Below are 15,538 nucleotides of genomic sequence, written 5' to 3' on the forward strand. Positions count from 1 at the left end.
TCAGCTAAGAAGGAAACTTTGTTCAGAAGGGGTTACACATACATTTACTTTGTCCTGAGACCTCTTCCAAAACTTAATACCTCTTTATCTGAATGAAGAAATGAATTGCACCCAACTTTGCTTCCAGTGTTCCTTTTTGGTCCCTCCCTTCCTTCTCAGCAGAGATCCTTCTTGTTACTTGTCCAAGAGCAGTGAATGACAAAGGATGAGGGAGGGAAGTGGAAAAACCACAGAGGGAAGGAGAAAAAGAGATGGGCTGTGACTACGAGAGGGAATAGGAAGGAAGAGGAAGTCTGAGTACTCCCTCAAGGTTGTTGACCCCTGCAGAAACTAACCTGGAAACCTGAAGCACCCACTATTTTGTGCATTAAACAAACTTAAAAGCCACTGGCAAAGGGGATGTATCATCTCTCTCCAGCACTTGGTTACAAAAGATGTCAAGCCACTGCTATAATCGGGTACTCAGTGGTGGCAAATGCTCCTGACAGCTAATTACATTTTGCAAAAAGCTTTATGTCATAGTACAGACATCATTTCCTTCAAAGGTTTCTGACATTTCTCACTGTGTAGGAAGTGTAAATAAGCAATTAGAAACGTGTCTACTTCATAGCAGAACTCTCTACCTTCTCCTCTCCTATTTTTTCAAAACATTTCTGATACATGTTGGTTCAGCTGGGTTTCATACTTCATACTTTTTCATACTTTGTGAATTCACAAACACTATGAAGAATCCCTGAAAAGCCAAAAGGCCAACAGCCCTTCTTCCCCTGTTCCCTCTCAAACGCTCCAAAACATCAATGTATATTTAACCTCACACACAATATTCAATACAACCTACTGTAATACAAGCTCTTTACCTTTAAGACCCTGTCACTCATGTATTTGGAGCATTGTAAAAACTTTGGGGAGTCAGCTCCAGAATGGTCTTACAGTGAAGGAAAGAGTGAATTTATTAGTTCTCACTGCACTCAGAGAAGAAACTAATGAGAGCATGAAGTTTCTCAGCACCTCACCATCAGTGACAGCAAACTGCAGAGACAGAGCAGGGACTTGAACCTGGATGTCCCAAATCCTCTGGCAGATGGTCCTTGTATATGTGGTGTTCAAAAGCCTTGAGCACTCCACAAAAATCAAGACCAAAGACAGGCAAACCTTCTACAGATTGGTTTCCCAGTGGCATCTGATATGACTTTTTGCTCCAACTAGTCTATGAAGTACTCCTTTCTGGCTATTAAGTCATTTTTTTGCATACATAGCATAGGACACTCCCCGTCAACTTGTTTCTTCCTCATGTAACAGCAGCATACAGAAATTATAGAGTCCCCCTCCTCTTAGGATCTCCACTCTCACCAGATCCAACTTCTTCCAACTTACCATTTTAATGTTAGGCTCATTGTAGGACAGCATATTCATCTTTTCTTTCCCTACATGTAACGTTAAGGGGACTGGTTTATTCTGTCTCCCCAAGACAAATCCCTCTGAGTGTTTCTGTGGTGCTTTTCCAGCATTATTCCTCGTATTTTGTCCGCTTTATAGTGTAATAAGTAAAACAGCAAAGTGATGTTTTACCTGCAATGCCTCCGGTAGAACTCTCCAGCCAAACCCAAGAGAGCTACAGATAGGCTGGTATTATCTGTGTGATCCTTTATAGGGCAAGCTTCACCCTGCCTTTAGCAAACATAATCAGGTTGAATTGGAGTTCAAGGTCAAAACCAGACAATAGGACTTGGGTGTAACAGTCTTACACCACAGTATCTGTATACACACACACTTCCATTAACCATGCAAGATGAATTCTATACCTCGCTAGACAGTTAAGTCTCCCCATGGCTTCTTGTGGTTTCAGATGCATTCTTAAGGGAAAACAGGATTTGTTTGCACCTCCCACACTTTCACACTACCTGCTGTCCCCCATACACCAGGAAATGCAGAAACGTTATCGGGCACAGGCTGGCAGGACTCACAGAGACATGCTGTCAGAGCTGTGTGCCATTCTTTCTGCAGTAGTAAAAGAAGCATATGCTTCTAAGCCAATACCCATTAGCATTTACACTGGGCTCTTCTTCAAATATCATGTTCGTTTACTCACTTAGGTAGCTTGATTTATTTCCTCCATGACTGCCTGAGGAGGTAAGGGCATCTAAGGAATCTAAGTATATAATTAGAACATCTAGGGGACTGTCCTCCGTTTTGCCAAATTAAAGAATAATTAGCAATTATATGGGAAGGGGGGGGGTATATTTCATTTTGGGGAAGCCAAACTGAGATAGCCTAAAGAGGCCCAAAATCCAGCAGAACAGTGTGCAGCATATTCTCTGGGACATATCGGCTACAGCAATCCCATGCCTATTCCTACACCCCATAAACATATTTTTGAAGAAAAGGACGTTGGCGCCCTGGTGGACAGCAAGTTGAACATAAATCAGCAATGGGCCCTTGCAACAAAGAAGGCCAAGAGCATCCTAGGCTGCTAGAGCTGGAGCATAGCCCATGGGTCAAGGAAGGGGATCTTTCCCCTCTGCATAGCGCTTTTGTGACCACACCTGCAGTAATATGTCCAGTCTAGGGCTGCTCAATATCAGAGGGACCCTGAACGCACAGCAAGTCCAGCAGCTGCCCACCGCTCTGTGTAAATTTGCTAGGTAAATTAGAGTAAAACCCCCTCCAGAGAGTAAAACTGGTGCAGTTTCCCTTTGAGAGCTGCTTGCCACAATGGTTACATAAATAAAAGCTGATTGCACCAGAAGCAGGAAGCAAAGATTTTCCCGAATGCTAGTGTCGCTAGCTCATCTCCCAGCAAGCGTGCTGTTAATTGCCTCCTCTCTGGGGAAATGACAGGTATGTTCCCCTCCAGGTATGGTGATTTATTGTCTGGAACTGATGCCTCTGCTTAAATGGTGGATTAACATGATTTAAGAAATACTCATTGCAGAGTTGATTAGAAAGCACCATCAGCAGCCTGGCAGGGGATTTAAGTTGCTGCAGCATGGCACTATTTGGGGCTTGTCAGCTTCGCTGCATACGGCCATGTGATGTGTCCATTTTCACAGTGGTTCCAGAGAAGGAAACACAGAAGGCACAGGGATTTTATGTATAACTATGAGCCTTTGGATTATATGCTCTCCTACGTGTGTGTGGAAGCCTGCAGGAAACTATGGGGATTTAACAAAGCACAAGGCTTTGGGAGAGCAGGGCTGGTTTTTGTTTGTGTTACCCTGTGATATTTTGGCAGGTGCAACACTGCCCTGACTTCAGGTTTGTTTTTACAGAGCAGGGATAGCAACCCAGCGGAGGGTGGCTGTGCAGCTCAACCTACTCAGAAGCAAAAGTTGTTGAGGGATCACTGGAAACAGAAAACTGCTTCTACACAGCCAGTTACTTCCCCAAGGCTGCTAAACACACAAATGAAGAAGGTCCTTTATGCTTAGGAGGGGTGGCTGCTCTGCACTTGCCCCTCCGGTTTAAGGTGCACTTGCACCAAAGGGCAAGTACCAAGAGGTGCTATTCAACACGTGCTTTCTGTGAAGCTAGCACAGCTTGCAATTCTCAGGTTTCACCACGCAGTTTCATGTACATGGGGATTTAATGAGTTGTTATCCCTTTCCGACCTAGAATAAACTATATAAAATGTGACCTTCTTTTCAAAGAGATTTCACACCGAATATGTTTAACTTCCACCCCGTCACCCAGCTGTGCTGAGGGCAGGCTGCTGTTCTGCATAGCCAGCAGCCACCCTCAAGCAGTCTGGGTTTTGTCATCTTTCCCAGGGGGGAAAGAACAGCATAACTTTGCCCAGCTAATCCTGGAAGCTTCGGCATGAAGAAAAGCAACTCTCCTCACACCACCCACAGGGCTTATGTGCTGAAGTATTGACTGTTGTCTTCTGCAACGTTTCAGATGTATGTCTTCTGATTTCCACTACTGTTACCCTTATGAAGATCACGTTCATTTTTAACAGAGATAGTGCTAATTTACACTATGGTAAATAAAATCAGGCTGTAAATTTTTCCAAGGTAGAAAACACAACCACCTTTTATGTTAAAACAACAAAAAAAAAAGGAATCTTCTTTCAATCACCTTCACATTTGTTGCAGTCACTTTGATTGGGTGTCCCACCGCTTTTGTATTATGGGACTAATGGAAGAACACTACCAATTATTTGCTCCTGTTAGCTATGATGCAGGGAAAAAAAAAAAGTATGCAATCTAGTTTGCTCTGTGTTTATGCACTCCAATTTCTGGCAGGATATGCCATTCGAAAACACAAACTTATGACCATAAAACTTATCAGGCAGATAGCAAAGACCTACTTCTCTACCTGCTTTTACCCAGCCCTCATTCACAAGCTTCCCCTTAACACAAATTAACCAGGAGTTCAGTATTTTCCTCATATTCAGATATGCATCATTTTGCTCCTAAATGAAGTACAACTGCTGTTGAAAGTGAAATGTGGTAGCTGCTTAACAGCACATAACGACTCCGCACAGCTAAATAGCACTGCCATTTGAGGGAGGGGGGATTTGGTGTGGATAATACTTCCCCATGAAGCCATATTTTTAGGACAAAAATTCATTGACTTCAGAAGTACAGTAGGGATCCTTAAAGAATAAAAATGAAAATAAAGAACAAGCAGACTGCTATCAACGCTCGTATTAGCTCTAGAATTGGTTAGAAATCTCCCAGTGGAATGTTTTTCCTTCAGAAAATGTCAATCTGTCAAACATGAAAGCCACTAGCAATGAATTTTCACCACGATGAAGAGACAATACATTTTCAATAATGCCACCAGGCTCCATTTTGATTCTGGAATGGTCTCATCTTTTGCTTATGGGAAAAAAATCATTACTTCAGGAACCTGTCTGTATTATCCAAAAGATTTAACATATGGCAGCGTAAGAAAGTTTCTAAATGTTATTGCAATAGCTCACTACATTCAGCCTGACAGTATTTTTCAGAATGTGCTTTCATGAGAAATTGCAGACATTGTTTTTCCATTTGAACGAGGAGCAGAATAAGAAAGCCTTCTGAACGTACTGAACCTCCACAGAACTGAAAGCCTGATTTGGCCCCACAGCAGCTAGCACTGAAACTCCCCATAAAACTCTCTTGGCCCTTCTTGTCAGTGATACCTAAACATGTCTCAAACAGAGCTGTTGTGACATCCTTACAAGCGATACAGATACCCATTCACCTGGTCATAGATCTGCTGTTGTGCTTTACCACACTTTGATACAAACTGCTCAGTAAAATAAGTGCACTTTTGCTCTCCTCACTGTTGTGTCCCTTGTGTACCTCTTCAAAAATTGGTACTAACAATCATTAGTTTCTGTGAAACAGCAGGAATGCTGTTAGAGCCAGACCTCTGTAGAGGAACACAAAAATGAAGTTCTTTGCCCTTGTTGGGCAGTTCTGCATACCGCCCTTTTTACAGCCCTGTTGGTCTGAGATAACACAATCCATGCTTTTCTATTTTTACTTGGGTGTGGACAGACAGCAACAGTTTCACATTTCTTTGTTTTTCAGAAATATTTCTGCCATCCTCTAATGAAGAATCCTTGGTCTGCAGATCTTCCACAGACAGTTTACTAGAAACATACGCAGTTCACCATCTTTACTTAAAGTCTTTGCTAACTACACGTATGTATCTCACAGCACAACTCTTTCTTCCTTGATATCCTGCCATTTGTAGCATGCTAACAAGGATGTGCAGTCAGTATTCCAGACAGGCACCTTGCTATTCACCTTTCCTCCTTGCTCCCGTAAGAAATCTTACACCTGGAGATAGGAAAGGCAGCAATTTGAGGTGAAACAGAGAGCTGTATCTGTATTGAACATACCATCCAAATCAGAGCTAGGGGAGGAGAGGGATCTGAAGCTAACGGGGGCAAGCTCCGCTACTGTCACAGTGGAATTAAGACCATGTGGTGACTGGAAGTCAGACATACAGCATGCCTTATTTTGAAGAAGCCCTTGTGCAGCAGCAAGCATGTTGTGTGCTGATGGTGTTAGACATTGCTCAAATGTATTTCTTCTGTTAAAGGAGAGAAAAGGAGAAATGGAATTAATTTCTCAGACCAACACTCATCATTGGAAACGTAAGAGTTATTGAAATAAATGGCAATCAGCTGGTTTTAATGACCATGGGTTCATTTTTTCTTGATCTTACGCAACTGACCTTGTCTGAAGCCATAACTGCCCCTCAAACACGTACCTGCAACATACCTAGCAGCTTAAAAATAGACTGTTTTGAAAGAATATGAAGAACATGCCAAGACACAGAAACCTGCTGGTAATGTCTGAAAAAAAAAAAAAAAAAAGAAAAGAAAAAAAAAAGCATTCTTGGCATCTAAGAATGCTTTTGGCCACAAAGAGAGCCATTTTATGGCCTTTTTTAAATAAAAGAAAAAACAATCAGCACTTGCCAGCGTCAGAGGGTTGGGCAGTCTAAAAAAAAAAAAAAGCAAACATTACAGCCAGAATACAGTCATAGTTTCTCATAACACTGAAGCCAGGTATCTCTGTTTACTGATCTGACCAAGAGTAAGTAGAAAACAAGGTACCAGCTATAAAGGAGGAAGCTCTGCATATCCTTGAGGCTATACTGTGCAACACCCTCCTGCTCAGTGGTGTTGCATCAGATCAAAATGCAGGAGAATTTGACTCCTTATTTGAAATTTGTAAGAAGGAGAAAATAGCCTTGAAGAAAAGCTCCAGACGAGTTGGCTCTTCCAGCAAAACAAATAGTTTTTTTTTTTTTGTTGTGTGTGTTTTGTTGCTGAGGGCCTTGAAAAGGAAGCATTTGTGTGTTTGCACTTATTTTCCAACCTGTCCCCACACAACTATGCTGCCTTGGGTGCGTGTTGCAGTTCCCATGTCAGCTCGTTACTTTAACCTCCCCTGCCTGGAGGAAGGCTCAAGCTACGTGTATGATCAGCTTCAGAGCAGCTCCAGCCCTGAGCTCTTTTTTTCAGGTTGACAGCCTCTTCTCAGAGCTGCACAGCTGCTCTCTTGGCTCTGCTCCACCACCACAGAACAATCAGGATTGGTATTGTATCTGAGGTGTTAATTAAATACCTTGAACAGATAGATAAGCCCTTTAATAGTGCTCAACGCATGTAGGGAGAGCAGGATATCAGTAGAGAGAATAGCATATGGTCCCTAGTGAACATTTCTGATACCTCTAATTGACATTTCAACTAATACTTTTCAATGGTTATCTATATTATAGAATGGATCAAGGAAATGCATCACAGATTACATTTAACTTTCCCAGCCTAACTGCACTATAGTTCCAAACACCTGCTTCTTCATGGAGGAGGATGGGGAGGGCTAAAGCCTATAAAACTTCTGTGGCCAAGCACAGGAGGCTGTGGGTAACAGTCATAAACCATAGAAACAGGGTCAAAATACAGAACAAGAACATGGAGAGATTGGCAAAGCCTCAAGCGTGTGTTTTGGTTTTTTTTTGTTTGTTTGTTTTTTAGAGTATCACTTCTGTGAAAATGATTTCATCGAGTAATATATGGAAAATACAAGGCAATTACTGAAAGTTTCCCACTTTTTGGGGGGAGTAGGGGGTGTGGACAAGGCTCAGCAAGCATAGCGGCACACTTGGAAGTGGTTGTTCTCGACTGAGGTGAGCAGAACTGGTACACTGCTATGCTGGAAGCACCCAAAAAGTCGGAGAATAGCCATAATTCCCTGGAAAACAATACAATAGTGCCTCAATTAATAGAATCCTAGACCACAGAATGGTTTGGGTTGGAAAGAACTGTAAACATCATGTAGTTCCAACTCCCCTGCCACGGGCAGGGACACCTCCCACCAGACCAGGTTGCTCAAAGCCTCATCGAACCTGGCCTTGAGCACCTCCAGGGATGGGGCATCCACAGCTTCTCTGGGTAACCTGTTCCCAGTCATTAGCTACAGAAACAAGCTACGATGCGTTTAACCCAATATATGTCCTAGTGAGTGACAGAGAATGGTACTGAAGATAAAATATTGCAGGGTGTGATGGACTGGATGCCTGGGACAAAGAATTACCTTCTCTGCTCCTTGTGTATACTCCTGCCAGAGCACTATGAATGTTCCTGTTATCAGTGGGCTACAGAAAGCATTGCAGTATCATACAAGGAGGTCACAAAGGTGGGTTTCATGCTGAATAACCATACTTTCACACAGAAAGAAGAGACTGCACTGCTGGGAGATATGAACTTAAACTGATATAGTATAGGCAGTCTATCTTCCTGTTTATTTGGGGCTGCAGGTTTCTATTTATTATGTGTGTGCAGTGACTCATGCAATAACACTGATTCCTGACTAGAGCTTCTAGGTACTCCAGAACAGTAATAATCCAAATCTAGGTAATCCATACAGTAATAACAAACAATTACTCTACGTCGGATTGATGAATGATTAAGAACATTTACTGTGTTTTAACAATCAAGTATGTACAAAACACAAGGAAACTGCGGAACAGTAAATCTTTGAACGGCCAGTTCAATTAATAAATCAGTTAATAAATCTCCGGGCATTTCATTAATGAGTGTAGTTATGAGTAGAAAAGCCAAGTGATTATCATAAAATAATGTTTTATGCAGATTTCTATGACTTTGTGTACACTTGCTGTGTTATCAGACCTGCAAAACACACCCCAGAGCTACAATGCAGATACACATTCACTTTATTTTTATTTTTTTAACTTCCCTCAAGTATGCACCCTTTGCCCTTTACCACTGGTGGTTCAGAGGTGAGTTAAGACTAATCTCATTCACCAGTGAGCAATAAGTGACAAGCAGAGAGCAACAACTTGTCACTACTCAGAGCAGGCAATGATGAGTTTGGTGACTGGGATGGCCAGGGCCATTCCCCACAAATTGTCACAGGTTGAGCTGTCACACAGCCCTTGTGTCTGTGCCCCTCAAAACTACAGAAAGAGAATTTTACCAGAGGAAATGTTCACAGAGAGAGAACCTAAAGTGAAACTGGAAACCATTTACCTGGAAATGGAATTCCAGTCAATATCTCAAGAGCCTGCCTCAAACATCAGAAAGTTTTGTTTCTCTAACCAGAGAGCAGTGCAATGCCTGGATTTCCAAATAAAACCATGCAGAACTGCCCCCTCTCCTCAGGATCTAACCCAAAGGCCACTGATGTGATGGGACAATCGCAATGCTAATGAATCTTGGAGCACATATCTGGGGGCAAGGCAGCCACACCACGAGCAAACCACAGACACCAAAGCTTCATCCCGGTTATTAAAAACAAGAGGAGACACCAATGGCATGAGTTTGGTGATAATGAAGAGTAGCACAGCACAGTTGTGCCCATACCACAAACCTCTTTTTTTTTCTCCTCAAAAAAAAAAAAAGGCATCTTGATCCAGGCTGACAGAGTAAAGGCATCTGCAAGTGGTCATCTAAAATGTTAGTGAAGTAACATTGTTACTTACAAGGAAAAAGGAGCTTTTCAGGTAGGACAATTTCAGTTTCAGAGCTGAAGAAAGGCATAAACACCTGGAAGTTTCTCCATTTGCTTTCTTCTCCAATTATATCAATAAGACCAACATAAGTTGTCTTTGTGCCAGCCTGACACTAACACTTTCACCACTTCTCTCTGCCCCCCAACACCTCTCTAATCCCTGCCCTCACACTTGTATCTGTGCAAAGTCATGGAATCACAGAATCATTTTGGTTGGAAAATTCCAACCATTAAGTCCAACCAATGACCTGACTTACCTGATCTCATCAGTAAACCATGTCCATGCACCTCTTCTGTACCTCCAGGCATCAGGACTCCACTTCCCTGAGCAAGCATCCCAATGCTTCACCATCCTCTCCATGAAGATATTCTTTCTAATATCTAATTTAAACCTCCCCAGCATAACTTGAGACCATGTCCTCATGTTCTATCACTTGTCAGCTGAGAAAGAGACCAAAAGCCACATCACTACAACCTTCTTTCAGGTAGTTGTAGAGAGCAATGAGGTCTCCCTTCAACCTCCTCTTCTGCAGATTAAGCAGCCCCAATTCCTTCAGCTGCTCCTTATAAGCCTTGTTTCCTAGTCCCTTCTCCAGCTGCATTGCTCTTCCCTGCACACCATTAAGCAACTCAACATCTTCCTTGTAATAGGATAGTTCAGCAAGGGTTAGGGATATCCTGGTTTGAAAATCAGATCACTAGGCTGGCATGCAGTTGAAGTGGTTTGTAGTCCCCATTGTTGTTTTGTTGTTTTTTTTTTTGACAAATTATCTTTCCTCTTTTTCAAAGACTTTTCCAGGTTCATGCTACTTTCTTGTTATTTCTGTACAAATACGCTTCTAAACAATTTTACTGGCAAGAACATAATCAGAAATAGCATTCTGAGCAAACCTTTAGGCACAGAAAATAGATTCAGCATTGTGCCCATACCACAAACTTTTTTCTTTCCTCAAAAAATGCATGAGTTTCCACCACTTTGATGAAAAACAATAGGAACTTCCCACATTGACAGATTGTGTCCCATCGAGTGCTGTGTCAGGCTGTTGGTCTGCCCACCAGATGCAGAAAACTTCAGTAAGAATAGTGCTTATTGGAGACAGCATCGATAACAGAACAAATTATCTCACTCCACCTGATTGCTCTTCTGGGAAAAGTGGACAAATGTAACAGATGCCAACGACTTTGCATTGGGAGCTTCTGCAAGATATTCATATAAAACAAGGCAATGCACGAATTAAAAAGCTTCCCATGTCAAAAGAAGCTGAAGGCAAGTCCATCATTATCATTTGACAATACATAGCCCACAGCTGTTTCTTCCTAACACTGGATTATATTCTTAAGGTATAGCCCAAATACTAAGGGTTTTAATGATTTATTATTTTTAGTAGTACAAAACTTTCAAAGGTCATACTCATTTTACTCAGAAAATAGAAACACGTCAAGTAGCTTAATGCATTCAGACCAGCTAATCAACACATCAGCACAGCTAGAATTCTGAATCTGAAATACCTTCCTTGGAGCGGCTCATGGGCTGCAAAAATCATAAATCAGAAATGACTAGTGGTTGTATTCAGCAAATAATTTCAGACAGCAAATACAGTTGAGAAACCTGCAATCTGTCTGCAAGAAGATAAGAAACAATAGGAAGAGATTACTTTGTCTGTCCTTCTCTAGGAAATGAAGGATTTGTACTTTTAGAAAACCCTCGCTGGTTGTCTCCCAAGACACAGCCCTGATCAGCTGTGTAAGCCTGAGCCCAGTTCAGGACACACTCTTAGCACTAATAGCAGTTGCCCAACAGAAAACAGGAAAGAGTTTGTAGAAGCTATCATATTTAACATACACACAAAAAATCTCTATCACTCCATCTTCTGTGTTTACTGCATCCATCAGGGTAAGAAACATCTGCTCCTGCACTATCTGGCTGATCTCTCAGATGAACTGCACATATAGCAATAATATAGCATTGTGAGGGTTTAAAAATTAAATTTATTACAAGATCAGTATCAGGCAGATTTGCACACAGAGGATGCTTCTCAAAAGGTGCAACACACGGTTCCCTCCCTTCCCTGGCTCCCACACTCCCAGCCTGCTGCTCTCCCATATCAATCAACAGGGAGGTCTTTTATCAGCCAAAATACTGCATCCCACAACACACCAGCTCTTTCCCCAGGGCAGCCCCACCACGGGCGCATCAGCACCTGGGGACTCTCCTCACGGCTTCCCCTCTCCATCCAGAGGGGAGCTCCTAACAGCATCGTCACATTGCTTTCTCATGACAGAAGGTATTTTTTTGTGTACCTACCCATGTCCTATCTAATGCAGCTGAGGACACACACAAGCTAGAGCAGAGGTGACTGTGTATGCTTTAGTCCTACATATGCATAGAAAAAGATGTCCATATACACAGATACCTGGAAAACTGCACCAAGAGAGACCGCATGTGCAAAAACGTGTGAGCCAAAACACATGAGCATGTGTGGACCACAGTGCACCCACCAGAGCCGGCTCTAAACACCCTACTCCTTGTTAAAGCACACCTGACAGCTCTGACTCCCAAGCATCTAGCATACCAACTCCCTTTTCCTCCTGCACCAATCTAACTAAAACAAAAAGAACCTGCCATTCACTGCTGGTGGATCAGCCCCAGTCAGCGGAGCAGATTGATGCCAGGTACAGACTTCACTGATAGATGCACTCTAATCCATCAAGCTCTATTTTGCTGGCTTTTGTTGTTGCCGTTGTTTTGTCCATGGCTTTGCTGAGTTCTGCTGGGTTGCTGGGCAAGTAACTCACACTGCAGTCAACACACGTCACACAGTGTTTTCAGTAGAGTTCAGTACAATTTGTAACATTTATCATTGTAATAGCCTAATGAAGGTGAGATGTAATTAGAAAGGGTGTCAGCTGGAATATGGAGTTTGTTTTACAATTATCTCTACAGCGGGTAACCACTGGCACAGAACCATGACTTTTAAAAAGCTGGTAATATGTGGCATAAATGTTCATCATTAGGTGACTTAAAGTGACCCTAAGCCACGTTCTGTAATTGCTGCCTTCCTAAGCACTTAAAAGCAAGCATGAAAATATTAAGGCCATCCCAAGGTAGTTTTTCCAACCAATGGAGACTGTTTATATCCATGCAACTGAGCCCATATAGCTGTCACTTTAACATCATTCCTGCTTGCAGTGATCAGCAGTGATTTTGCTTGAGTGATTTTTGCCTATGTAAGCAAACTCAAATGAATATAACAATAATAAGAACTCCCAGCAGAGCAATTGCCATGGCAAAAAAAAAAAAAAAAAAGTCTCCAGAAACACACATAACCTTCTGATTACACATACAAGAAAGAAAAACAAAATCACTGAGAATTAAAAGCTGTTTAGAAAGTTGCATTTCTGCCTGTTTTACTCAAACTCAGTGTTCATACTCAGGGTAAAGCAAGTTTTTGGCATTTGCCAGGATGGCTAACCCTTATTTAAGGCAGAATGTCTAAAGGCACAAAGAGTACTGTTACTGGATAATGATCTCCTGCTGCTAAATAAATACCATGGTCTGTTGCTTGATGGATGTCATGCAGTAATGATGTCTAATGGTGCTGCTAACAGATAGCTTAATGCTGAGTAGGAGAGACTGGATTCAGGCAGTCAGAAGCCTCCTGAGCCCAACCACCACAATACAAAGGATGACTCTCTCTTAAAGATCTAAGCTTGTCTCTGGGCATCAGATTGTAATTTTAATTCATGAAGTCTCTGAGGGGTAGCCAGATTCCTGGAAGAGCAATAACTTCTGAGTAACAAGCCCTTTGTTCAGCAGAATGAAAAAGTGGACTTTGATATTTATCTAGTATCATGAGCCAATAACCTGTTGTACTGGCATCCTTCTGACATTACCCAAAATGGATTTTAATTTAGTGCAGAAGACTGACAAGAGGTAACACTGAAAACTGTAGCTCAGAAAGTCAGAAGCAGCAAAGATACAGCCAACAGCCATAACATTTGAGCTTTGTTCAGGCTTGCTACAAGATGAATGCAAAGAAACTTGTACCTGCGTATGAGATGCTTCCATTCAGTTCATCATCATAGGGTTCTCCTAAGGTCTTACAAAGCTGAGGCCACCACCTGTTACTGGATTTCCACGGAGAGCCTCCCCACTGCAGATTCGGCAGGGTGTTTGATGAGGGTAGCACTGTACAACACTCAAAAAATGCTGTTAGCAGCTTATCAGGTAACAGCCCCATCTCTAGTCCACCATCTTCACCAGACAGCAGCAAGCACTCTAGTCTTCCATAAGCACCATCCAAATGGCTGTGAGCTGATACATTTTCTGCATTATATGACCAGCCAAGCTATTATGTCGGTAGGCTTTTTGAATCCCACTGTTAATTAGGTAAGCATTGGTCTGCCTCCTGACACATGCTCCTAGCCTGGTCTTCATTTCCTGACCTTAATGACCTGGATATCAGTTCCAGGTGGGATTTACTGACAACTCCTGAGTACACATGGTGACATCTGAATTCATTTATGAAGCTTCTTAAATTTCAGGTTTGGAGGCCCAATTCTAGCTTCCCTGCTCTTTGCATAGCTATCCTGAGTTGCACAAAGAGGACATAAAGAACAAACATTTCAGAGAGCTGCCGTTTTACACTTGCCTTGCAGGGTTTTAAGTGCCCTCCCAGGGAAGAAGTAACAGCTCAGGTTCTCTCTATCTGCTAGTTAATTGAACACGGTTCTTTGATCTCCTCTGAAGATAATCTTCATGCTTATAGTTATGTTGGAGCAGACAATGGGGGGACCTGTCATTTCGGGATCATGTATTTTATTTTCTGTGTAGACATCTCCTACAAGAGAAGCAACATAAATTGCCCCTCCAGTTGAGAGCCTGGTTGCAGAAGTGAGAGTCTCCTATGATGCCATATGATGACAGTGATGGCTCAGAGAAAGCAATGCTGCTAATTGCAGCAATTAAACAGTAATGACATAATTAATGTAAAGATTATGCATGGCTAAAATCCAAGCTATCAGAGTGCAAGAAGTATTTACCATTCCAGTTGAGATGACACCAAATCTGCTCTTATGACATGATTGTGAATAGTGGCTATGGAGAATTTAGGGAACAGTAACAGACCACGTGAAGTAATGGAATGGCCTGATGGGAAGGCAAGGAAAGAGAAAAGGACATTAAATTTAATTGCACAAATTGAGCAATACAAATGAGGAGAACCAAAATAGTCTTGCTATATCAAGAAACTTCAGGTCTGTGCCCCAGACCAACTACAGACCTTATGCCCCACAGTCCTGTTGCACGGACTGACTCCAGTTTCCAGTATATTCAAATGGATGTTTGGTGCTTCCCCCTTCCAAATACATGACAAGAAACAGGACCAGAAAAGTCAATTGTCTCATTTTACTTTTTATAACGCAACCTTTGATGAAGAACAAGTTTTAAGACCTGTGTTAATTCTGCATAACCCACATTTCACACTGCCAGTCTAGTGTATTGACAAATCCCCAACTTCAGAGACGAAGGAAATGAATTGTAAGTGACATTATGAATAGTTAAAAAATCTGTATATTTCTGAAACTTCAGAAATCAGATCTCCCTAGATAGCTGGGTAAAAAAATAAAAGGCGGGGGAGTAAGAGGGTAGCAGGAAGAGGTGAACATAGTCTGTCACGTTTATTCCATGGCTGCCTCAGCTCTCAGCTCACTCTGTAGGTTGGCTTCTAAATTTTGAAAATCTGCCTTGTCATATTTCAAGCTTTCTTTCATCAGGGCAATTAGGAGAACATGCTAAAAATATGCTGAGAAAGCCTTATAAATTGCAAAAAGATTTTTTGGTGATGATTAAAGCCAATTGTGACAGCCCATGAACGCAGACAGTCACATCAATCAGACTGCTGTGCCCAGCAACTTTTCCCCATATTTAGACCAAAAAATTATTGCTATAATTGCCATTTTGAATGTGCAGCAGTAGCAGAACTGCAAAACAAATGCGTAGCATTCTTTGGCTGTGCTACAAGTCGAGACGGTTGTATGTTCACTGAATAGAAATACTT

General features: G+C 42.0%; 1 protein-coding gene across 6 annotated transcripts in view; it reads right to left on the bottom strand.

Annotated features, from left to right (window-relative positions):
* The window catches only part of CAPN13 (calpain 13), a 47,252-nt gene extending 45,616 nt beyond the window's left edge, over positions 1-1,636 (bottom strand). For 5 of the 6 annotated variants that reach the window (XR_005264132.2, XM_038175930.2, XM_038175928.2 and 2 more), the window contains exon 1: positions 1,375-1,563. Coding sequence is in view for 4 of the 6 variants with exons in the window: in XM_038175930.2 (XP_038031858.2) it covers positions 1,375-1,413 (39 nt within the window). In the remaining 2 variants the exon portion in view is untranslated. The other variant, XM_021274074.4, reaches the window with a different exon arrangement.
* Between the last annotated feature and the right edge of the window lie 13,902 nt (positions 1,637-15,538).

This window comes from Anas platyrhynchos, chromosome 3, assembly GCF_047663525.1.
Source record: "Anas platyrhynchos isolate ZD024472 breed Pekin duck chromosome 3, IASCAAS_PekinDuck_T2T, whole genome shotgun sequence".
Classification (NCBI taxonomy): domain Eukaryota; kingdom Metazoa; phylum Chordata; class Aves; order Anseriformes; family Anatidae; genus Anas; species Anas platyrhynchos.